Below are 26,152 nucleotides of genomic sequence, written 5' to 3'. Positions count from 1 at the left end.
TTATTTTTGGAGCTCCGTGCATTACCGCCGTATTCCTGCCAGGCTGAATAATTCTCATTCCACAAATCCCAGGACATTAACATCTTCCTTAACAAATGGGGAGGTATATAAGGAAATTGAGTTTAGAATGGATGTTTTCTCAGGCAGAATGGCTCCCACGTTGGCGGTAAATGTCCAGGCTAATAGTTGGCCTCGGTGCTTGATATTCATGAGCCTGAAAGAGGCTTTTGATCCATAATGATGCTTAACTCCCTCGGCTTGGTCTTTGAGTGGAAATTAAGAGCTCTCAGCACTGAAGCCTCTCTCTGCTCTCCCGCACGCAGGGTGGAATATTCCCTATGAATTCAACGAATCTGACCTGAGGATTAGTATGTGGCAGATCCAGATGTTTCTCAATGACTACAAGGAGGTGCCGTTTGATGCTCTGACCTACCTGACAGGTATTTACGGGAGGAGTTTTTCCACTGTAAACCTCCAGTATCATGTTCCACCCTCCTGCTGTTCTCCTCCCATTTCCATTCACTTATGTACTCCCTCCCTCCCTCACCATAAACATCGAGCTCTTACTAATGCTGGTCATCATGCTAGATATTGTAAGGAAACAAACAAACAAAAAAAATTAAGATAGAATCTTTACCCTTGAGTGACTCACAGTCTCCAAAAGAAGAAAAATATTTTAAAAAATGATACAGGCCAGCGGGGCACAGTGGCTCATGCCTGTAATCTCAGCACTTTGGAAGGCCACGGCAGGTGGATCACCTGAGGTCAAGAGTTTGAGACCAGCCCGACCAACATATTGAAACCCCATCTCTACTAAAAATTAAAAAATTGGCCGGGCATGGTGGCTCACGCCTGTAAGCCCAGCACTTTGGGAGGCCGAGGCAGGCGGATCACGAGGTCAGGAGATCGAGACCATCCTGGGTAACACGGTGAAAACCCATCTCTACTAAAAATATAAAAAATTAGCCGGTCATGGTGGCCGGTGCCTGTAGTCCCAGCTACTCCTTGGGAGGCTGAGACAGGAGAATTGCATGAAGTGGGGAGGCAGAGGTTGCAGTGAACTGAAATTGCGCCACTGCATTCTAGCCTGGGTGACAGAGACTCTATCTCAAAAAAAAAAAAAAAAAAAATACAGGCCAGGCGCAGTGGATCATGCCTGTAATCCCAGTACTTTGGGAGACCGAGGTGATGGATCACTTGAGGCCAGAAGTTTAAGACCGGCTGGGGCAAAATCCCATGTCTACAAAAAATACAAAAATTAGCCAGGCATGGTGACACATGCCTGTAGTCCTGGCTACTCAGGGGGCTAAGGGGGAAGGATTGCTTGAGCCCAGGATGTGGAGGTGCAGTGAGATCTGATCGTGCCACCTCACTCCAGCCTGGGTGACAGAGCGAGATCCTGTCTCAGAAGAGAGAAAAAAAAAGGTAACATAGTAATAAGTTCAACAAGAGAAATATTTATAAGTAGAAGGGCAGCATAATGATTAAATCTTGGGGTAGGAGGAGGAGATGATCATGGCAAACTTCTTAAAGGCATAAGAGATGGGTTTTGGGGGTGAGTAGGAGTTTTATGAGTGGAAAAGAATGGACTGGGTGGGGCATAGAGGAAGGAGAACATTCCCAGCAAAGTGATCCTGAGGTAGAAATGGCACTAGCTGTTTTGTATTAAAGCAATCAATCAGCAACCTTTTATTAGTCCACGATATGTACAAGTACATAATATGGAAGAATGTAAATGTGTAAAACTTGATCATAGGCTCTGTGCGGTGGGTCACGTCTGTAATCCCAGCACTTTTGGAGGCCAAGGTGGGAAGATTGCTTGAGCCCAGGAGTCTGAGACCAGTCTGGGCCACATCTCTACAAAAAAATAAAAATGAGCTGGATATGGTGTTGTGCACCTGTAGCCCCAGTTAATCAGGAGGCTGAGGCAGGAGGATCGCATGAGCACAGAAGGTCAAGGCTGTAGTGAGCTATGATCACACCACTGCACTCCAGCCTGGGTGACAGAGCAAGACCCCATCTCTTAAAAAACATACACACATAGAACCAAAAAAACGTGACCACTAACTTCAAGGAACGTGCCATATAGTCCCAGAGACAGGAATAAGAATAGACATGTGCTAAATGAATGGAATATCATGGCCGAAGGTCAAAGTGCAGCTTAATTAAAACACTGGGGCATCAAGATCACACACAATTTCCTCTTCAGCTCCATATGTTAAGGAGTTTGTTAGAATCCCTTCCCCAGGCACGTGGCAGACACTGTATACCTGTGATTAATGCATTGAGTCTTCACGCTAATTTTATGAGCTCCATGTTAATAACCCCATTTTACAGCTGGGAAGACAGAGGCTTAAAGGGGTGGTTCTAACTGTGGGTGATTTCAGCCCCCAGTGGCTATTTGGCAATGTCTGGAGATGGTTTTGGATGTCATAGTGCGTGCTACTGGCAGTTATAGTAGTGGAGGTTAGGGATGCTGCTGAACAGTCTACGATGTACAAGGTGGTCCCCACAACAGAACTATCCAGTCCAACATGTTAAGAGTGCCAAGGTTGAAAGACTGTTCTTTACAGTGATTAAGTTCAGTGCCAGAAGGTCACATTGACCTTAACTCAGTATAGTGTTCCCTAAAACAAAGCCCCAAATGACACACACAGTACGCATACAGTGGGTCTCAGTTTGGTGAAAGAACATTTCCAAAGAAGTGCGCCTGGAGCTGGACACAGTGGCTTGCACCTGTAGTCCCAGCTACTCAGGAGGCTGATGCCGAAGGATTACTTGGACCCAGGGATTCAAGACCAGCCTGGGCAAAGCAGCGAGATCCCGTCTCTAAAACTAGTAATAATAATAAATAGAGGTGAGCCATATTCCCACAGTTCCAGGTCATGCAGAAGCACATCCTAGGGTTCCTCTTCAGACCATAGCATGAGTGCATGATTGCCCTGGGATATGGTCTGCTTAGAGAACTGCCTGCAAGCCATAAACCAACTGCCTGCCGGTCATAAACCAGCCAGCTTGAGAGTACTTACCTTCCAACTGTTCCAGTCAGGATAGGCTAGTTAGGCTGAGATAACAAACAATCCTCAAACCTCAAGGGTATAAAAGACATCATAGATCCATTTCTTGCCCACTCTACATTTCCAGCATGAATTAGCAAGAGTCTTTGCTCATTGTAATTCTCTATCGGGGCACAGTTAGCAAAGGCTCCAACCACTGTTACTGCCACCATCTCAACATATACACTAGTCCCCCTTTATCCACCAGGGATATGTTCCAAGACCCCCAGTGGATGCCTGAAACTGCGGATTTTACCGAACCCCATATATACTATTTTTTATCCTATACATACATACCTATGATAAAGTTTAATTTATAAATTAGGCACAGTGAGAGATTAACAACAACAGCAATAAAATAGAACAATTACAATATACTATAATAAAAGTTAAATGAATGTGGTCTCTCCCTCTCTCGTGAAATGTCTTTTTTTTGTTTTTGTTTTTGTTTTTTATTTATTTATTTATTTATTTTTTGAGACGAAGTTTCGCTCTTGTTGCCCAGGCTGGAGTGCAGGTCTTTTTTTTTTTTTTTTTTTTTTTTTGAGACAGTCTCCCTCTGTCACCCAGAGGAAGGTTTACAGTACTCTTGTAGCTCTGCGGTCCAGACAGCTCAAGTATTAACCGCCCAGTGGCGGGTCAGCGTGACAGACTTTTGTACTTGCACTCATGGCACCCGAGCTCTTGTCCAGTGTCCAGGAGGAATGGGGTCGCACAAACGAATGGAAGATGGTAAATGTGGGGGATTTTATTGCCGAAGAAAGTGGCTCTCAGCGGGAAAGGGAGCTGAAAAGGGGATGGAGCAGGAAGGTAATCTTCTCCTGAAGTCCAGCCATCTCCAGCCAGATTCTTCTTCAAAGTTACACTGTCAAGCTGTTCCCCTGAAGTCAAGCCACTTCTCTCTGATGTCCAGCTGCTCCTCTCTCTCTGCTGGCTGAGCCTGGGGTTTTGATGGGCATGGGTTGCGGGGATGGGGCACGTCATGGGTGGTTTTGGAAAAGGCAACATTCAAGTGGGAAAACAGGGATGTAAGTTCTCACTTTGGGCCATGGTTTCAGCCTTTTCAGCTTGAGGGTGGGGCCCTTGCAGGGGACCCGCAATCTTCTGCCCGGAATTTTCCTGCTTGCTGTCCCTATCACTATGTCCCAGCAGAGATCTTTGGCCGGAAGAATGCCATGTTTTACATCAACCACCAAGCTCGTGATGACCTTCCCTGGGCTCAACCTCTCCTTCTGTTGGTTGTCCCCAGGGGAATGTAATTACGGAGGCAGAGTGACTGATGACAAAGACCGGCGTCTCCTGCTGTCACTTCTGTCCATGTTCTACTGTAAGGAAATTGAGGAGGACTATTACTCCCTCGCTCCTGGAGACACTTACTACATCCCTCCTCATGGCTCCTACCAGGTAAGGGGTGGGCAGGGAGGCCCACCTCTTTCCCACACAGGGCTCCGTCATCTCTATATGGCTACAGGGCTGCAGTGTAGCCAGGGATCCCAGGGGTGACCTTGGGCTTCCTGAATTGAATCCATAAGCTATTCCCAATATTCCCAAAAGCCTGCAAGAGAGACATGGCTACTGTTTAAGGAGGGGTCGGTATTTGGTAGACAAGGTGTTTCAAAATATAGGATCCATCTGGTTGGAGGAAGGAGAGAGAAGGATGATTAAGATGGAGCCTTGGAAATGAGCAAGATGGAAATTGCTACTTGAAGACGAAGATTCAGAAGGTGGCAAAAAGGGAGGAACAGAAAAACTGGGCAGGGAATGACAAAAGGAAGATGAAAACAATCTGAGGGATAGAAAAGAGCTTACAGGTTGGATGCTGTGGCTCACGCCTGTAATCTCAGCACTTTGAGAGGCTGAGGTGGGTGGATCACTTAAGCTCAGGAGTTTGAGACCAGCCTGGCCAACATGGTGAAACCCCATCTCTTCTAAAAATATAAAAATTAACCAGGTGTGGTGGCACCTGCCTGTAATCCCAACTACTTGGGAGGCTGAGGCAGGGGAATTGCTTGAACTGGGAGGTAGAGGTTGTGGTGAGCTGAGACCATGCCACTGCACTCCAGCCTGAGTGACAGAGTGAAACTGTCTCAAAAAAAAAAAAAAAAAAAAAAGAGCTTGCTTTTATTGATCACCTGTGGAACAGAAAAACTCTCAAACTGTATTTTTCTACTACTCTCTTACCACAACCACCACCACCATCAATACAGAAGAAGACTTCTGTGACCAAATGTGTGGAGGTTACCCCTTCCCCACACACTAAGCACTGGACACCAACTGGGTGTCCTCTAATTCAATTCCAATACCATCTACCTGGTGATAGTGTCAGATCCCACGGGTTGAGGGCTCAGTCCCCAATTCTTTCCCCCAACCCAAACACCAGTCACAAGTCCCAGCCTCAAGAACTGACCAACCAGCTTCACGTTGGGGTTCTCACCACTCCCCCTTTAATTGAAATTAATTCAATTAATTTGCTGGAGCAGCTCACAGAACTCAGAGAAATACTTAGGTTTATTGGTTTATTAAAGGAATATTACAAAAGATATAGATGAAGAGATGCATAGGGTAAAGTATGGCGGAAGGAGTGAGAACTTCCATGCCCTCTCTGGGTGAAATACCCTCCAGGAACCTCCACGTGGTCAGCTATCCAGAAGCTCCCCGCACCCAGTCTTCTTGGGTTTTTATGAAAGCTGTATGACATCCCCCAGAGTATAGGGCAGCACCCTCTCTCTCTAGGTGGAGTCTTAAGACTCACAATCAGGCCAGGTGCAGTGGCTCATGCCTGTAATCCCAGCACTTTGGGAGGCTGACGCTGGTGGATGGCTTGGGGTCAGGAGTTTGAGACCATCCTGGCCAATGTGGTGAAATTCTGTCTCTACTAAAAATACAAAAATTAGCCGGGTGTGATGGCATGCACTTGTAGTCCCAACTACTCAGGAGGCGGAGGTGGGAAGATCGCTTGAGCCCAGGAGGCATAGGTTGCAGTGAACCAAGGTCCCACCACTGCACTCCAGCCTGGGCCACAGAGTGACCCTGTCTCAAAAAAAAAAAAAAAAAAAAAAAAGGACTCACAATCAGAAAGGTAGGGGAAGATTTGAGTCTTGCTTGGGGGCAGGTAAAAGGAGGGAAAGAGAAGGTCAGAGAGATTCTGTTTCCTGCGGCCTGCCCCTAAGGTCTAAGACACCCAACATTATAATAGGTGACTGTAACAAGGGCTACGGGAGTTAGAAGCCAGGAACCATGGATGAAAACCAGTAGATATATATGTATATTACACCACAACCTGTCACATGCCAAGGCCTGATTCCTTCTGTGGATGAAAAGAGTCTCTTTCTTACCCTGTAAAATATTTGAAGAGATTTATTCTGAGCCAAATATGAGTGACCATGGCCCGTGACACAGCCCTCAGGAGATCCTGAGAGCATGTGCCCCAGGTGGTCAGGGCTTGATTTTATACATTTTAGGGAGACGTGAGGCATCAGTCAAATACATTTAAGATATCCATTGGTTCAGTCCAGAAAGACGGGAAAACTCGAAGTGGAGGCCAGCAGGTTATAGGTAGATTTAAACGTTTTCTGATTGGCAATTGGTTGAAAGAGTTATTATCAATAGAGAGGAATGCCTGGGTTATGATAAGAGGTTGTGCAGACCCAAGTTTTATCATGCAGATGAAACCTCCAGGCAGCAGGCTTCAGAGAGACTAGATTGTAAATGTTTCTTATCAGACTTAAGGTCTGTGTTGATGGTAATGCTGGAGGGGCATAATGAGGCATGTCTGACCCCCACTTCTCGTCATGGCCTGAACCAGGCTTTCAGGTTAAATTTTAGAGTGCCCTGGACGAGGAGGAAGTCTATTCAGATGGTTGGAGGGTCTTAAGATTTTACTTTTGGTTTATACTTCATAACTACACTTGTTTTTCTATTTACAGATAAGGAAACTGGGGTTTCAGATGACAAGTTCAAGGGTACATAGTTTTATTATCGGAAGGGGGTCCAGATCCAGACCCAAAGGGATGGTTCTTGGATCTCGCACAAGAAGGAATTCGGGGCGAGTCTATAGAGTACAACAAAAGCAAGTTAATTAAGAAAGTAAAGGAGGCCGGGCGCAGTGGCTCATGCCTGTAATCCCAGTACCTTGGGAGGCCAGAGAGGTCGGATCACAAGGTTAAGAGATCGAGACCATCCTGGCTAACGCGGTGAAACCCCGTCTCTACTAAAAATACAAAAAATTAGCCGGGCGTGATGGCATATGCCTGTAATCCCAGCTACTCGGGAGGCTGAGGCAGTAGAATCGCTTGAATCCAGGAGGCGGAGGTTACAGTGAGCCAAGATAGTACCACTGCACTCCAGCCTGGGAGACAGCAAGAATCTGTCTCAAAAAAAAAAAAAAAAAAGTAAAGGAATAAAGAATGGCTACTTCATAGACAGAGCAATGGCATGGGTTGCTGCTCAACTGATTATACTTACAGTTATTTCTTGATTATATGCTAAACAAGGGGTGGATTATTCATGAGTTTTCCGGGAAAGGGGTGGGCAATTCCAAGAAGTGAGGGTTCCTCCCCTTTCTAGACTATATAGGGCAACTTCCTGACATTGTCATGACATCTGTAAACAGTCATGGCGCTGGTGGGAGTGTCTCATAGCATGCTAATGCATTATAATTAGCGTGTAATGAGCAGTGAGGTCAACTAGAGGTCACTTCCATGGCCATCTTGGTTTGGGGGTATTTGACTGGCTTCTTTACCACAACCTGTTTTATCAGCAAGGTCTTTGTGACCTGTATCTTGTGCCGACTCCTATCTCATCCTGTGACTTAGAATGCCCTCACCTCCTAAGAATGCAGCCCACTAGGTGTCAGCCTTATTTTACCCAGTCCCTATACAAGATGGAGTTGCTCTGGTTCGAATGCCTCTGACAGTTTGGGATGGAGCTAGGATCCAAACTTAGTTCTGTCTGGGTCCAAAGCCAGGCCCACTGGGGGAGCAGAGAGGAAGCCAGGGTGGGCTGAGAGGTAATTCAGCCTCATCTGTTTTCATGCCCACTCCCCAGAAAACTGTATGAGGGAGGGCTAGGGATGTGTTCGCCCAGCGTGTGTGTGTGTGTGTGTGTGTGTGTGTGTGTGTGTGTGTGTCCTGTGATTCCTGTTCTGATTGGGTTCTGCTAAGCCTGGAGTCATCTGTGGGATTCTGGGGTCCCTCGTTGATTTCAACTGAAGATTTCCCTTCCAGTCCTATATCGACTATCTCAGGAACCTCCCCATCACAGCCCACCCAGAAGTGTTTGGCCTCAATGAGAACGCAGACATCACCAAAGACAACCAGGAAACAAACCAGCTGTTTGAGGGGGTCCTGCTGACCCTCCCTAGACAGTCAGGAGGAAGTGGCAAGTCCCCTCAGGTAACTGGGCTCGGGAAAGGGGGCTTAATCCTATTTCCCAGGCAGTTCTTCATCCAGTGGGCACACAGGATCGGAGGGTGACCAAGAGGCAGAGAGTGGGGGCCTGGCAGCCTCCTGGCCAAGGGCAGGGAAGGAGCACTGTGGCCTTACTGCCGGGAGTCCTTATATCCAGAGCTGCAAGGGAACCAGTGTTTCCAAAATGTCAGCTATTCCTGTATAACCTTCATGTTTTCTGCTATATCCACCTATCACCTATACTCCATTTACATAATGGGTTTTATTCTTTTTTTCTTTTTCTTTTTCTTTTTTTTCTACATAATGTTTTAAAATTAACTCTCTTTTTTTTTTAATTTAAAAGATTGCACATCAGAACCATAAGTGGAAACCCAGTATCATTTCCATAAAGTCATGATAGGCACAAAAAGAAAATGAAAGCTGAACAGTGAACAGTTGGTGTTTTTTGGTTTCTGTTTGTTGTTGTTGCTGTTTTTCTTTTCTTTTCTTTTTTTTTTTTTTTTTGAGACACGGTTTGGCTCGGTTACCTAGGCTGGAGCGCAGTGGCGTGATCTTGTCACACTGCAACCTCCGCCTCCCAGGCTCAAGCAATTCTCCTGCCTCAGCCTCCCGAGTAGCTGGGACTACAAGCACATGCCACCATGCCCAGCTAAATTTTTTTGTATTTTCTGTAGAGACAGTGTTTCATCATATTGTCCAGGATCGTCTCAAACTCCTGGGCTCAAGCAATCTGCTTGCGTTGGCTTCCCAAAGTGCTGGGATTACAGGCGTGAGCCACTGCTCCCAGCGTTAACAGTTGTTAAGTTCTTCCCAGATGATGTTGCTGGCCAAAGCCCCTGAGCTGAGGCTTTGCTGGCTTCTTGTTAAAAGGAGAAAGATGTGTGAGTGTCAAAGAATTGGCACTGACCCGAAACTGTCTTTTTGAGAGGAATGAAAAGAGAAAGATGGTCAGAACTTGAAAAGAGGCCAGGTGCAGTGAATCACACCTGTAGTCCCAGCACTTTGGGAGGCTGAAGCAGGAGGAGCACTTGAGGCCAGCAGTTCGAGGCCAGCCTGGGCAACATAGGGAGACCGCATCACTACAAAAAAATTTTTTTTAAGTTAACCGAGGGCTGGGTGCCATGGCTCATGCCTATAACCCTAGCACTTTGGGAGGCCAAGGTGGGTGGATTGCTTGAGCCAAGGAGTTGGAGACCAGCCTGAGCAACATAGCAAAATGCCATCTATACAAAAAAAAAAAAAAAAATAGCTGAGCTCGGTGGCATGCACCTGTAATCCCAGCTACTCAGGAAGCTGAGGTGGGAGGATCGCTTGATTCTGGGCTGTTGAGGCTGCAGCGAGCTGAGATCATGCCACTGCACTCCAGCTTAGGCGACAGAGTGAGACCCTGTCTTAAAAAAAGTTAACTGGGTGTGGTGGTGCGTGCCTGTAGTCCCAGCTACTAAGGGGGCTGCGGCAGGAGGATCACTTGAACCCAGGAGGTCGAGGCTGCAGTGAGCTGTGATCGTGCCTTTGCACTCCCACCTGGATGACAGAGTGAGACACTATCTCAAAACAATAACAACAACAATGAAAAAAACCCCCAAAACCTGAAAGAGTAACTTTCTCACCATGTGACTCAACATGATTTTTCTGTGTCCTGGAAACACCTAAAATCCTGGGTACCTCTAGTAGTCCCAGTGCACTCTTTGTGATGACCTGACCCAGGCCACCCTCCTAAGTCTACAAATGAAGAGAGAAACAAATCCTGAGAGAGAAAGTGACCGGCTTCCAGGGTTTCATAAAATCAAGGACGGAGCCAGAACCAGAGCCACCGTCTCCTGACTCCACCTGCTTCCTCTCCCATCCCTTCCCTTCTCCACCTTCCAAGCTACCTCCTGTTTAACCCCTCCCAACTGTAGAATTTGCTAATTTGCTTTCATGATTTGGTTCCTAGTGCCATTAAGTATCACTGGTATGAAGGTAAACCAGCCTGGTTGGTGTATCCTGATGTAGGAGTGGAAATTCCCCTCACAGTGGGAAGAGGGAAAGAAGTATACATCCCAGCCTCCCACATCCACAGGACCACAGGGTGTCTGTCTCTCCCACACTCAGGTCTTGTTCCTCCTTGAGCCTCGAGGCCTGTGCTCTTCCTACTTGGCTAAGCTGAGGGTTCTGTGCTTTTCTTGCTCCAATGCTGAAGAATGGCCTGCTGCTTTCCCAGGTGTTACGGGCACTGAGAAAGGGCCCCCATGGCACCAGGAGCTAATCCTCAGGGGTCAGAGGCTGTGGGAGATTCTCACCCAGGTGTGACATTGAAGACAGAGGCTCAGTGCTGCCCTGAAGCTACCTAGCCGAGCAGGAGTTCCCTTCCTGGCCCTTCGGCGCTTGCCTGAGGTGTCAGGACACGACTCTTTTATTTTTGTTTTGTTTTGTTTTTTAACTTTTAGACAGGGTCTTCCTCTGTCACCCAGGCTGGAGTGCAGCGGCCAGATCTCAGCTCACTGCAACATCCACCTCCTGGGTTCAAGTGATTCTCCTGCTTCAGCCTCCCAAATAGCTGGGACCATAGGCATGCAGCACCATGCATGGCTAATGGCTAATTTTTGTATTTTTTGTAGAGACTGGGTTTCGCTATGTTTCCCAGGCTGGTCTCAAACTCCTGGACTCAAGCGATCCACCCACTTCGGCCTCCCGAAGTGCTGGGATTACAGGCGTGAGCCACCGTGCTCTGCCAAGGACAGGACTCTACTCTTCTGGACCAAGAGGCGATGCCCTCCCCAAGGCTGGTGGGGTGATGAGGGACTCCTTTCCCCACTGGAGGCAGAAATGGCTTCTGTTGGAGAGTTCTCAGGAAAGTCCCACAGAATACATTTGAAAAGTCAGATGCTCAGTACTTAAAGTTTATCCAAAGCCACAGCCTGTAGGGCTTGCTTCTCACTCACCTCTCTTCTGCCTGCATTTTAAGGAAGTGGTTGAGGAGTTGGCGCAAGACATTCTCTCCAAGCTTCCCAAAGACTTTGACCTGGAAGAGGTCATGAAGTTGTACCCCGTGGTCTATGAAGAATCCATGAATACCGTCCTAAGGCAGGAGCTCATCAGATTCAACAGGTGGGCCAGATGATGTAGCTTGAATCCTGGGAGTTGGAACGTGAGGAGTAGGATCTAACAGGCAGTAGCTGAGAAGGGGTTGCTATGCAGAGGAAGTGGTTTGCCCCACCCATATTAGGGGTGTGAACAGGGGCTGTGAATAGGACCATCCCCAGCACATGCTGACCCTGGGTTGAATCATTCCTTCTATTCATTCATTCCCATTCATTCATGTGACATCTATAAAGTTAGGCTAAAACCAGTATCAAGCACAGGCTAATAGTAAAAGTAGTCATTAGAGCCACTTTTATTTTTCTTTCCTGAGTTGAGGTCTCTCTCTGTCGCCCAAGTTGGAGTGCAGTGGTGTGATCATGACTCATTGCAGCCTCGAACTCCTGGGCTCAAGCAATCCTCCCACCTCAGCCTCCTGAGTAGCTGAGTCTACAGACACAGGCCACCATACTGGCTAATTTTTTTATTTTTATTTTTTTATAGAGATGGAGTTTTGACATGTTGGCCAGGCTGGTCTTGAACTCCTGGCCTCAAGCAAGCCTCCAGCCTTGGCCTCCTAAAGTGGTGGGATTACAGGTGGGAGCCACTGCACCTGGCCTAGAGCCATTTGTATTGAGCCTTTAGGGACAGATATGGTTCTAAGTACTATGCATGGGTCTCATTCAGTCTGTAATAGGGCTGGGCACAGTGGCTAACGCCTGTAATTCCAGCACTTTGAGAAGCAGAGTAGGGAGGATCACCTGAGGCCAGGAGTCCAAGACCAGCCTGGGCAACAAAGCAAGACCCCATCTCTCCAAAAAAGAAAAAAAAAAAAAGGCAGGCGTGGTGGTGCACATCTGCAGTCCCAGCTACTTGGGAGGGTGAGGTGAGAGGATCTCTTGGAGGCCGGGAGCTCGAGGCGGCAGTGAGCTATGACCTTGCCACTGCACTCCAGCCTGGGTGACAGAGAAAGACCCTATCCTTTAAAAAAAAAAATTACACAATAGTCTTTTGAAATACGTCCAGTTACTAATCCTGCTACCAGCATTTTACAAATAAGAAAACTGAGGCTGAGCATGATCACTCACGCCTACAATCCCAGCACTTTGGGAGGCAAGCCGGGAGGATTGCTTGAACCCAGGGGTTTAAGACCAGCCTGGGCAATATGGCAAGACCCCATCTCTTAAAGGAAAAAAAAAAAAAAACTCTGAGATTCAGAAGGGTTAAGACTTGCCCAAGGTTGCTCAGTTATTCAATCATTCAACGGGAAAACTCAGTTTAAACCCAGAACTAAGTCTGATTCCAGAGCCCATGTACTTATCCAATATGTGAAATCTGGGTAAATCTAGAAAGGGGTGGGAGACGTTCATCCTAGTGCTTCTACCACACAGTTAGGGGTATTATAGGCTGGCCATGGGGCAAGGATCTCTGGCCTTGTATTCTAGTCCTCTTCTCCAGTTACTACAGCATGGAGCCCAGTGGGATCACCTGGATTTGATTTTTGAATAGTCAAAACTGAAAGGGTTATCAAAGACCATCTAGGCCAGATGATGAAACGGAGGTCCAGAGATGACTGTGATTTGATGTAGGTCTCAAGTGACTCAGAGCCAAGTGGGCTAAAACTTATCACTTCTGCTTCCAAGACCAAGGTCTTGCTGCTCCAGACACTGCATGTGTTACTGCCTCTATTCTGTGTCATTGGGTCACTGCTTCATTTTAAGGACAGCCCTGATTCCAGAGGACCAGGGGACTGGAGGAATGTTATTTGAGAGTTGTTAGGCTTCCTGAGTTTTAAAGTTACTTTTTTTTTTTTTTTTGAGACAGAGTCTCACTCTTGTCACCCAGACTGGAGTGCAGTGGCGCGATCTCGGCTCACTGCGACCTCCACCTCCCAGGTTCAAGAGATTCTCCTGCCTCAGCCTCCCAAGTAGCTGGGATTACAGGTGCCCGCCACCACGCCCAGCTAATTTCTGTACTTTTAGTAGAGACAGGGTTTCGCCATGTTGGCCAGGCTGGTCTCGAACTCCTGACCTCAGGTGATCCGCCCACCTTGGCCTCCCAAAGTGGTGGGATTACAGGTGTAAGCCACTGCGCCCGGCCTAGGGTTACTCTTTAGAGTCAACAGGCAGTTGGCCGTAGCAGGGACCAAGCAAGGTATGGGGTGTGAGCCTAGGACGAGGCCATCTCTGTTGTGAGACACCTTGGCATGATGGACTGTAGTCCTGGACTGTCCAACTGGACACCAAAACTAATGGCTTCCCTCCTCTGCTGTCATTCTCCTCTAAGGCCACTGAAGCTCTTTCTTGGTGATTGCAGGGGCTTTCACTGGCCTTCACCATTGGGCATTCTATAAAAGACAGCAAGCCAGGCGCCGTGGCTCACTCCACCCAGCACTGTAATCCCAGCACTTTAGGAGGCTGAGGCAGGCAGATTGCTCAGGAGTTGGAGATCAGCTTGGGCAACATGGCAAAACCCCATCTCTACCAAAAATACATAAAATTATCTGGGCATTGTAGAACCAGCTACTCAGGAGACTGAGGAGCGAGGATTGCTTGGGCCTGGGAAGTGGAGGTTGCAGTGAGCCAAGATTGTTTCACTGCACTTCAGCCTGGGCAAGAGAATGAGACCCTGTCTCAAAAGAAAAAAAGAACAGGGAAAGCAATCTTATTTTCCAATGATGGTCAGGATTAATCATCTCAAGCAGTACTCTAACGTTCCTCCCCACTTTTTTTTTTTTCCTTTGATATAGGAAGCCCAGAATGATTCAGCGACAGTTCAGCTTCAGGGGAACTGTGACTGTGTCTTCTGGGCAAGTGTTCTTTCCTTGGGTACTAAAACCTTAAAACTAGCAGAGCTCATAGTTGCAAGAATAGAAAGAGAATCTTTGCAAGTAGGTCTTTAGGTATAATAGAGGTCTGTGGTGTAATCCCTCAGATGGCAGCTTTTACCCTTGACTGCTTAGCAAACACATGTCTGAATTTTACATTCCTTTTTTTTTTTTTTTTTTTTTTTAATTGAGACAGAGTTTCACTCTTGTCGCCCAGGCTGGAGTGCAATGGCATGATCTTAGCTCGGCTCACTGCAACCTCCACCTTCTGGGTTCAAGCGATTCTCCTGCCTCAGCCTCCTGAGTAGCTGGAATTACAGGCGTGCATGCTCAGCTAATTTTGTATTTTTAGTACAGACGGGGTTTAACCATGTTGGCCAGGCTGGTCTCAAACTCCTGACCTCAAGTGATCCACCCACCTCGGCCTTTCAAAGTGCTGGGATTACAGGCGTGAGTCCCCACACCCAGCCACATTCCTCTTGATACAATGGTTTAGTGGTTACACGTCCAGAAATCCTTTTCCTGCATGTGATCATTCTCATGTCCATTCAGTTGAGATTCCATAAATCTTTGGAGATGAAAAGCTCTTTGTAGTGGCAGATTCTTTGGTCTCCTCAGGTGAATTACCTCCGGGCTTGGCTGGGCCTTGTAACATAAAGGTCAGAGGGAGAGGCAGGTGAATTTGACATCTCCCAGGCTGCCCTTCAGTTGCCCTTTCTCAGGCGTGCACCTTATAGTTGATAAAAAAGGACCTTTGGCCAGGCGTGGTAGCTCATCTATAATCCCAGCACTTTGGGAGGCTGAGGTGGGAGGATTACTTGAGTTTAGGAGTTTGAGACCAGCCTGGGCAACATAGGGAGACCTTGTCTCTACTTAAAAAAAAAATCAGGTGTGCATAGTGGCATGTGCCTGTAGTCCCAGCTACTCAGGAGACTGAGGTGGGAGGATTCCTTGAGCCTGGGAGATCGAGGCCGCAGTGAGCCATGACTCCACCACTGCACTTCCCTGGGTGACAGGGCAAGACTCTGTCTCAAAAAAAAAAAAAAAAAAAAAAAAAGACCAACTTTGACAATATGAATTGAAAGCCTTAAAACTGTGCATGCTCTTTGACCTAGAAATATTTTTAATAATAATTTAAAATTTGCAAAAAGATTGAGATGGATGAATTTTGCTAGCATGTTGTTGATAGTGACAACAATCTAGAACTAACATGTCAACAATAGAGGAATAGTTAAACAAAATGGAACATTTTGCAGTCGTTACAAAGGACAGGCATGGTGATGCACACCTGTAGTCCCAGCTACTCCAGAGGCTGAGGCAGGAGGATCACTTGAGCCCAGGAGTTTGAGGCTGCAGTGAGCTCTGATCTCACTACTTACTCCAGCCTGAATGACAGAATGAAACCCCATCTCTAAAAAAAAGAAAAAAAGGACAATTTAGGTCTCTATTGAATTGGAAAGATGTTTCCTATATGCTAAGAAAGAAAAACAGATTACGGAAAGATAATATAGTATGATCTCATTAAAAATAATTTGTGTTCACATAGAGAAAAATCTGGAAAGATATACATCAACGTTATCTTTAGGTAGCAAGGTAATGGGTGATTTAATTTTTCCTCATTTAATGACTGTGCATTAATTAACTGACATTTTAAAGGGGACAGCAGTCAGTGGACTTGGGTAGAATGTGGCCACCGGAGAGCCCAGCTCAGCCAGCTCCTCTGTTCTTGCAGGCTGACCAAAGTGGTTCGGAGGAGCCTCATCGATCTTGGCCGAGCCATCAAAGGACAGGTCCTGATGTCCTCGGAGCTAGAGGAAGTCTTTAACAGCATGCTTGTGGGTAAAGTGCCAGCCATGTGGGCAGCCAAATCTTACCCATCACTGAAGCCTCTGGGGGGCTACGTGGCTGACCTGCTGGCCCGCCTGACCTTCTTCCAGGTACCTGGGAGTCAGGGGTAACTGGGAACCTGGCATGCTTGCTTAGGTGGAGAGGACATTCTGAAATGACAGACTAGAGGCAGGGGGAGGAGGGCAGGCAGCCACAGAACATCCTGGATTGAGCCTCTGGAAACAGTCTTCCTGGAGTTAGAAGCAGGAGGGAGACTTGAAAGTCCTGGAAAAGATTATAGCCGGCCGGGCGCAGTGGCTCACATCTGTATTCCCAGCACTCTGGGAGGCCGAGGCAGGCGGATCACTTGAGGTCAGGAGTTTGACACCAGCCTGGCCAGCATGGTGAAACCCCATCTCTACTAAAAATACCAAAAAAATCAGCTGGACATGGTGGCTTATGCCTGTAGTCTCAGCTACTTTGGAGGCTGAGGCAGGAAAATGGCTTGAACCTGGGAGGCAGAGGTTGCAGTGAGCCGAGATCGCGCCATTTCACTCCAGCCTGGGCGACAGAGCAAGACTCCGTCTAAAAAAAAAAAAAAAAAAAAAGATTATAGCCTATGGAGACAGGAACAGGAACTAGAATAAATGTCACAAACTGGTGGCTCATGAGATAGATTTGGACAATAATTATGTTTGGTTTGGCTACCTGGTAATTTAAACGTTTTTGAGCCAGCATGTAAACATTGATTTTTTGCATATAAAAATCCAATGTTTGTACTGCAAAAAATAGAAGACCTGAAACAATGCACCTGTGTTCTCGCATGGCATGGCGACTATTGCTGGAGATGAGTGGCAGCTGCTCAGTTTAGACAAGGTACATATTCTCCACTGCTACAGTCCCCACCACTCTCTGTTGTATCCCTGATATCAGCTTGCACCTGGGCTTTTTTTTTTTTTTTTTTTTTGAGATGAAGTTTCACTCTTGTCACTCAGGCTGGAGTGCAATGGCATGATCTTGGCTCACTGCAGCCTCTGCCTCCTGGGTTCAAGCGATTCTCCTGCCTCAGCTTCCCAAGCATCTGGGACTACAGGTGCCCACCACCACGCCTGGCTAATTTTTGTAGTACCTAGGCTTTTCTTAAAGTATAAATATATTTCTTTGTACCCTTATTTCAAAAGTGGGAAGATAGAAGCTAAACCAAGAGGGCTGTTTCAGGAAAAATATGAAAAAACATATTTTATATGGTACTCGTTACATTACTTGCATTTGAACGATCTTTGATGTGTTGTTGATTTTGAATCTTGATTTCTGTGGCTCTCCAGGAATGGATTGACAAGGGGCCCCCTGTGGTATTTTGGATCTCTGGATTCTACTTCACACAGTCTTTTTTGACTGGCGTCTCTCAAAATTATGCCCGGAAATATACCATCCCCATTGACCACATTGGATTTGAGTTTGAGGTAGGGGTGCTTTGGGTTAGGCTCACTCAAGGGGCTGACCAGAGAAAGCAATGTTGCCAGTTTCCTTATGAGTCAAAAAATGTGGATGTGTTAAGACCCAAATGCTTCTGAAATGGTACATATGAAGCATTTAGCATAATTTACAGTAGCTCTAAAAGCTACTCCTAAAATAATTAGAGGATTCCCAATGCTTTGTCTCTGTGTATACAAAAAGGGAATCTTTCCAGATTCCATCAGAACACCAAGAAAAATGAAGGCACTCTCCCACTCTGTTTGTTCAATGTGGTGGACTCTTCATTTAGAAGAATGTTAATGCCCTTAGGTAGTCCTTCGCTTGGAGTAAAGTTAAAAGAATGGCCAACAGTCAAGCATCAGCCTGTCATATATAGAGAGTAGAATGGCTACGATTGACTGTTACAGAGCATTGTAGAATTTTAAATTATATGGAAAGATCCTTTGAAATCATCTAGTCCAGAGGTCACAAACTGGTTGCCCTATGTCTTAAATCAGTTTATGAATGAACTTAACTTGATTAGCCTTTGAAGACAATGTTAAGCCAAAATAAATACAAGAAAAAAAAATGACTAGGATAAACATTGAAAAAAAGATAAAACCATCTTTCTTGATGTTGAAATGATTGTATACCTAGAAATCCAAAGTGATTAAAAACATAGAGTCCTTTACTTGCAATGGTTCAACTTACAATTTTTTGACTTCATGATGTGAAATCAATACACATTCAGGAGAAACCACACCTTGAGTACCCATACACCCATTCCATTTTTCACTTTTAGTATAGTATTTGATAAATTACATAAGATACTCAACACTTTACTATAAAACAGACTTTGTGTTAGATGATTCCTGCCCAGCTATAGGCTAATGTAAGTGTTCTAAGCACATTTAAGGGAGGCTAGGTTAAGCTATGATATTTGTTGTAGGTTAGGTATATTAAGTGCAGTTTTGACTTACAATATGTTCAACTTATGATGGGTTTATCAGGACATAACCCCATTGTAAGTTGAGGAGCATCTGTAGAAGAATTCACAAGGTCACTGGATATTGGTTAAATTTATAAAAATCAATAGCTTTTTCCTATTCTTCCAATATATACTTAGAATTAGAAATGGGAAAAAATTCCATTCACCATAAAAATTTTTTGAAGTATAATTTGAATAATTTTAAATGGAGTTTGTGCTCTCTGGTTCACCATAATCCCCACCCCTCCCTATTCTCCTATGCTTTGTCCATTTTCTGCAATTACCTAAAGGAATTTGAGTTTACCACCTCTGAATCTAAGCAGTGGTGTTCTGGAGCTCACTCATATCAGCTCACCAGGGCCAACTGTTACATTTTCAGGAATTTTGTGAGCTGGTTGTTAAATAGTTGGTAGGCTGAAATTGACCATGGTGGAAGTCTTTATACCACAGAAACTAGAAATCAAGGCTTTATTCTCCCCACACTCATCTCCAGAACTGTTTATCCAGTCTGTCTCTGTATCTGAATCTGACCCCTCACTTTATAAATCCAGATCCAGAAAGGGAAGGGATTGTGCAAAGTCACTAAGCTAGTTAGAGGTAATGTGTTAGAATAATGTGACTCCTACTTGAGTGCATTCTCTAGCCCACCATTGGGAAGGGCAGCATACTGACCAGGAGTCAGGCCTGGCCCATGTATGGTGGGCAGGAATATTATCACAGAAGCCCCATTGTCCCTGGATCCTGGGAGAGGTAGATATTGCAACCAGGTTGCACTTTGAGTATCAGAAGATTCCAGGCTCTTAAAGCTGCCCATGTAGGAAAATGGCAGGCAACGGAACTCATAGCTTTTCATTCTTCCAGGTAACCCCACAAGAAACAGTGATGGAGAATAACCCCGAAGACGGGGCCTACATCAAAGGGCTCTTCTTAGAAGGTGCCCGTTGGGACAGGAAAACGATGCAGATTGGGGAATCTCTCCCCAAAATCCTCTATGACCCACTGCCCATCATTTGGCTGAAACCTGGGGAGAGCGCAATGTTTCTGCATCAGGACATTTATGTATGTCCAGTCTACAAAACAAGTGCCCGCAGAGGAACCCTCTCCACCACAGGCCACTCTACCAACTATGTCCTCTCCATTGAGCTTCCAACAGACATGCCCCAGAAGCACTGGATAAACCGAGGGGTGGCCTCACTGTGCCAGCTGGATAACTGATGGCGTTTGTCTCAAGACAGAAAATAAAAAGCATTTCATTCTTTTTGTTTTGAGACAGTCTTGCTCTGTCACCCAGGCTGGAGTGCAGTGGCATGATATCAGCTCACTGCACCTTCCGCCTTCCAGGTTCAAGTGATTCTCGTGCCTCAGCCTCCTGAGTAGCTGGGATTACAGGCACGCACCACAATGCCAGGCTATTTTTTTGTATTTTCGGTAGAGACAGGGCTTTTGCCATGTTGCCCAGGCTGGTCTCGAACTCCTGAGCTCAGGCAATCCACCCCCCCTTCGGCCTCCCAAAGTGCTGGGATTACAGGCGCCACCGCGCCTGGCCAAAAGGCATTTCATTCTTTTTATTTTATTTTATTATTATACTTTAAGTTCTAGGGTACATGTGCACAACGTGCAGGTTTGTTACATATCTATACATGTGCCATGTTGGTGTGCTGCACCCATTAACTCATCATTTACATTAGGTATATCTCCTAATGCTATCCTTCCTCCCCCCCTCCCCCCACCCCACGACAGGCCCAGGTGTGTGATGTTTCCCTTCCTGTGTCCAAATGTTCTCATTGTTCAATTCCCACCTATAAGTGAGAACGAAGGCATTTCATTCTTGATGATGGTGGTGGTGATGATGTTGATGACAATTATTATTAATAAAGCAATTGCTATGAGCCAGGTATTTCATAGCAACTCTATAAAGTACATTATTATTATTATCCTCATTTTATGGCTGCAGAAACCATCATACAGAGAAGATAAGTAATCTCCCCCAAATCAGATAGTTACTCAAGTAGTATCTGAATACAGGCAGTGGGACTCTTCAACACAGACTCTTGGTCAGTTGGCTAAGCTCCCTTATGGTGATTTTCTTCTTCTTCTGAGACAGTTTCTCGCTCTGCTGCCCTGGCTGGAGTGCAGTGGCACAATCTTGGCTCACTGTAACCTCCGCCTCCCAGGTTCAAGTGATTCTCGTGCCTCAGCCTCCCAAATAGCTGGGATTACAGGTGTGCACCACCATGCCTGGCTAATTTTTGCACTTTTAGTAGAGACGGGGTTTTGCTATGTTGGCCAGGCTGGTCTCGAACTCCTGGCCTCAAGTGATCCGCCCGCCTTGGCCTCCCAAAGTGCTGGGATTACAGTCGTGAGCCATCACACCCAGCCTTATTTTTTTTCTTTTTATTTTGCTGTAACTGTCATTGAATTTCAATCACTTCTTTCCTAGTCTACCCATAAGGGAGACCACCAAGGCCTCTCAAAGGTTGACAGAGGTTTGGGCCACTTCGATTTGCTAAGCCCCTTGATACATTTAAAATGGACTCTTTTTGGTATTTAAGAGCAAAAAATAAAATAAAATGCGCTTTTCACAACAATCTTAGATGGGAGGTGTTATCATCTCCACTTTACAGAGGAAAATGCAGAGATTTAGAAAACTAGCCCAAAGTTCCACAGCTAGTCAGTGATAGAACTGGGACGCAATTGCTTCTCTACTAGCCTGCACAGATGGGTGGAAATTTCCGGAGGAAAGGGGAGGTGAGAGAAGCAATCTTTATTGCATGCCTACTATATGCCATGCTTTGTACCCAGGCCTTTAGATTTCTCACTTGATCCTCTGTGGTGGGAAGGCCTGTCCTCTCCCTTGGAGGTTCAGAGAGATTATCGTCCCTAAAATCGCTCAGCTTTTTCACACTGCAAAGCCTGGTTTGTGCTGGTCTGGCTCTTGAACCCATGCATTTTTCACTGCCACACGCTGCCTCCCTGCCAAGGACTTGGCTCTGTTTTGATGTAGAATCTTAGAAGAGATGTGTAGCTCCAACTACACAACTATGTCCAAGAAATTTCAATCACTTGTTTCTCCCCAGGGCCAGCTGGAAGAGACTCTTGAGGGAGATAAAAATCACATTCTTGATGCATTACTTCTTCACTAACTCTCTCATGTAGTCTTGTGGCACTAAGTGGCTTATTTCAGGGCCCTGTCTTGGTCACTTCATAGTTGAGCAAAGACATGAGACTGTTTGGGGGTTTTCATGTGTCTGGCCTTGGCTTCTCTGCCTCTTCACTCGAAGAAATGTTTTGAATCAGGGTCTTTGATTTCTTTTCTTTTCTTTTTTTTTTTTTTTGTTGAGACAGTCTTGCTCTCTCACCTAGGCTGGAGTGCAGTGGCACAATTTTGGCTCACTGCAACCTTCGCCTCCCAGGTTCAGGCAATTCTCCTGCCTCAGCCTCCCATGTAGCTGGGATTACAGGTGCCTGCCACCATGCCTGGCTAATTTTTATATTTTTAGTAGAGACAGGGTTTCACCATGTTGGCCAGGGTGGTCTCAAACTCCTGACCTCAAGTGATCCACCCATCTTGGCCTCCCAAAGTGCTGGGATTACAGGCATGAGCCACTGCACCCGGCCAAAAGCTATTTTTTCAAGAAAGAAATATAAATGTTCTCCAATGGGGGAAAAATCAGAATGAACAGATAGCTGGAACTACCCTATTGTTCCAAATAAGATTGTTAGTCATTTTGGATAGAAGGATGGTCAGGATCTCAAATCCCTGATTCTTGGACTGGTAGGTAAAAATCACAACGCAAGCTGTAAAGGAGCTGTCAGTGAGCGGGTTGCTAAGAGAACAACTGAATTTTAATTATAGTTCTCCAACCACAGCTTCAGCAACAAAAAGCTGAGGGAGGCAGGGACTGGTCTCATTCCTCAGGGGTCAAGGGACAGACTGTTTTCATATGATGGATTAAATTTTTGTAATTTAAAAAATGTTCTCCACTTTGAAGAGAAAGACTGCTTGAAATTTGAGGTCATTTTCTATTCGGGCCAATGTGGTAGTTAATGTCTCCTCCTGTGAAAGAGCAATATGCTATTCAGAAATCATGGTGAGTTAGAGGCTGGAGTCCTGGGGAAGAGATGGCCAGAGATCAGCTCGGTGAGAAGCTGCAGGCCTTGCCTATAAATAGCTCAGCAGATGACATCAGACAAACCTTGTCACCAAGCTAGTCCTTGTTCTTTAAAAATCTAGCTCTTGGGGGCTGGGTGCGGTGGCTCACTCCTGTAATCCCAGCACTTTGAGAAGCTGAGGCAGGCGGATCACCTGAGGTCAGGAGTTCAAGACTAGCCTGGCCAACGTGGTGAAACGTCGTCTCTACTAAAAATACAAAAATTAGCTGGGTGTGGTGGCGGGCGCCTGTAATCCCAACTACTCGGGAGGCTGAGGCACGAGAATTGCTTGAACCTGGGAGGTGGAGGTTGCAGTGAGCCAAGATTGTGCCACTGCACTCCAGCCTGGGTGACAACAGTGAAACTCTGTCTCAAAAAAAAAAAAAAAAATCTAGCTCTTGGGTAAGCAGTTATGTTCAGTCCTTATCAGTGTTGGAAGATAATTACATTGAAGGTGGGGATGTAGGGAAGGTGGGTTCTGCCTTTGAGAGACTCAAGATGGGGATTTTATAGTTTTGGAGAGAAAGTGAGGAAAATACTATTAAGAACAGAATACAGGTTACATGGAAGGTTTGAGAGTAAATTGACAATTATGCTTTTGTGTAACAGTATACGCATGTTTGCAAAGGGGCTAGGCATGTAAAATTCACACTAAGGCAAATGGAAGATGCTCAAAGGCTGGCTAGCAACAAGATGGACTTTCATCCTGAAAAGGCTGGGTGAGAAGGCTGATTTCTACACTCAGTAGAGTAAGGCAAAAATGCAAATAATTAAAATCACCTTGAGTTACTTAGAAAGGAACTTTCCCATCTCCCATGATGGAGATGAGAGACATGTCTCACTTGGTCCAGCACAGCCAGTTTTTCCTCCAATGCAGAAACAGATGGGTTTCACTGGCTGACCACCAGATGAAGTAGTTGGCTTGATTTCATAAGCCCTATGTTGCTTGGGAAACAATTAATTTTAGACATTAGAACCATCTCTGGACAGGGAAATGCCTCTACAATGAGACCAGCTGGAAGGAGAGTGGCTGAAGGAACAGCAGATTCATGTCTCTCAATTCAAGCCAGGCTGGGCTATGTGCTCACTGAATGGCCATGGGAAGGCCAGAACACCTGCCAGCATATTTACATTTCTCTGTCTCTTTTCGCCAAAGGCTTTGCTGTGGTTTGAATGTATCCCCCAAAGTTTATGTGTTAGAAAAGCCCCAAGCAACAGTGTTGAGAAGTGCAACCTTTAGGAGGTGATTAGGTCAGGAGGTCACAGATAATGTTATTGCCAGAGTGGGTTTGTTATAAAAGTCAGTTCAGACTGGGCGCAGTGGCTCACTCCTGTAATCCCAGCACTGCAGGATGCCGAGGCGGGTGGATCATCTGAGGTCAGGAGTTCGAGACCAGCCTGGCCAACATAGTGAAACCCGTCTCTATTAAAAATGCAAAAAAAAAAAAAAATTAGCCAAGTGTAGTGGTGGGCGCCTGTAGTTCCAGCTACTTGGGAGGCTGAGGCAGGAGAATGGCCTGAACCCGGGAGGCGGAGCTTGCAGTGAGCTGAGATCGCGCCACTGCACTCTAGCCTGGGTGACAGAGCGAGACTTGTCAAAACAAAAAACAAAAAACAAAAAACAACAAAACACACACACACACACACACACACACACAATTAGCCGAGTATAGTGGCAGGCGCCTGTAATCCCAGCTGTTTGGGAGGCTGAGGCAGGAGAATTGCTTGAACCCAGGAGGCAGAGGTTGCAGTGAGCTGAGATCGTGCCATTGCACTCCAGCCTGGGCAACAAGGGCAAAACTCTGTTATCAGAGGAAATAAATAAATAAATAAAAATTAAAAAATAAAAGTTCAGCTCTCTCTCTCACTGTCTTTCACCATGTGATGACTTCTGCCATATTATGACACAGAAAGAAGGCCCTCGCCAGATGTGGGCTCCTCAAATTTGGACTTCCTGGCCTCTAGAACTGTAAGAGAGAAATCTCTGTTCTTTATAAATTACCTAGTCTCAGGTATTCTGTTATAGCAGCACGAAATGAACTAAGACAGAAAATTGGTACCAAGAAGTAGGGCTGCTGCAATAACAAGGACCTGAAAATGTGGAGGCAGCTTTGGAACTGGGTAATGGGTAGAGGCTGGAAGAATTTGGAGGAGCAGGCTAGAAAAGGCCTAGATTGCTGTGAATGGAGCATTAAGGGCAATTCTGGTGAGGGCTCAGAAGACGGGAGCTGTAGTAGGAGCCTAAATCTTTTAGAGACTACTTAAGTTGTTGTGATCAAAATGTTGGTAGAAAATTGGATAGTAAAGACCATTCTGATGAGGTCTCAGATGGAAATGAGGAACAAGGTATTAGAAACTGGAGTAAAGTCCATCTTTGTTATACAGTTGCTAATAACTTGGTGGAACCATGTCTATGTCCTAGGACTTTGCAGAAGGCAGAACTTAAGAGTGATGAACATATCTGGCAAAAAAAAAAAAAAAAAAATATCTAAGCAGCAAAGCATTCAAGGCATTGAATGGCTTCTTTTGGTGGCTTATAGTAAAATGAGAGAAGAAAGAAATGACTTAAAGATGGAATGTGTGATGAAAAAGGAAGCAGAATAAGATTTGGAAAATTCTCAGCCTGTTGCCCAGGCTGGAATGCGGTGGCATGATCTCTGCTCACTGCAACCTCTGCCTCCTGGGTTCAAGCAATTCTCCTGCCTCAGCCTCCCAAGTATCTGGGATTACAGGCACCCACCACCACGCCCAGCTAATTTTTGTATTTTTAGTAGAAACGGGGTTTCGCCATGTTGGCCTGATCTCGAACTCCTGATCTCAGGTGATCCACCCACCTCGGCCTCCCAAAGTGCTGGGATTACAGGCATGAGCCACTGTGCCTGGATTTAAAGAATTTTTAAAAAACATGTTCAGTAGAGAAAATTAAGGGTTTGCTCAAGCAGCCCTTTTAAAAGAGATTAATATGAGTAGAAGGAAGCCAGGGTTTATTCATCAAGACAATGAGAAAATAACCCCAAAGGCATTTCAGAGATCTTTGAGGCAAGCTAGGACCTTGAGGGCAAGGTTTCCAGAGAGGTGCAGATAAATTCCAAGCTCAGCTGCCCCAGCCATGGCTCAAGTGGGCCCACATGGGGCCTGCCACTCCAGAAAGTACAAGCTGTAGATCAGTATCATTATATATATATATATATATATGTATTGAAACATCAAATTGCACCCTATAAATATATACAATTATAATGTACAATTTGTCCCATTTCTGTTTATATACAATGTGTCAATTAAAAAGATAATTGTTTTTAAAGTACAAGCCGTGAACCTTGGCAGCATCCATGTGATGCTAATTCTACAGGTGCACAGAACACAAGTGCTGTGGTGC

At 45.7% G+C, this 26,152-nt stretch overlaps 1 protein-coding gene across 2 annotated transcripts in view; it reads left to right on the top strand.

Moving 5' to 3' along the window:
* The window catches only part of DNAH3 (dynein axonemal heavy chain 3), a 220,705-nt gene extending 200,195 nt beyond the window's left edge, over positions 1–20,510 (top strand). For both annotated transcript variants that reach the window (XM_055365425.2, XM_063700040.1), the window contains 7 exons: positions 324–440; positions 4,306–4,460; positions 8,282–8,449; positions 11,412–11,554; positions 16,084–16,288; positions 17,504–17,641; positions 19,483–20,510. In XM_055365425.2, the coding sequence (XP_055221400.2) occupies positions 324–440; positions 4,306–4,460; positions 8,282–8,449; positions 11,412–11,554; positions 16,084–16,288; positions 17,504–17,641; positions 19,483–19,836 (1,280 nt within the window). In that variant the 3' untranslated portion in view covers positions 19,837–20,510. The remainder of the gene's footprint in view (positions 1–323; positions 441–4,305; positions 4,461–8,281; positions 8,450–11,411; positions 11,555–16,083; positions 16,289–17,503; positions 17,642–19,482) is intronic.
* The last annotated feature ends 5,642 nt before the right edge of the window (positions 20,511–26,152 follow it).

Source organism: Gorilla gorilla, chromosome 18 (genome assembly GCF_029281585.2).
Source record: "Gorilla gorilla gorilla isolate KB3781 chromosome 18, NHGRI_mGorGor1-v2.1_pri, whole genome shotgun sequence".
NCBI lineage: Eukaryota > Metazoa > Chordata > Mammalia > Primates > Hominidae > Gorilla > Gorilla gorilla.
The sequence above is the reverse complement of the archived record's forward strand: the minus strand, read 5'-3'. Positions and strand labels throughout refer to the sequence as shown.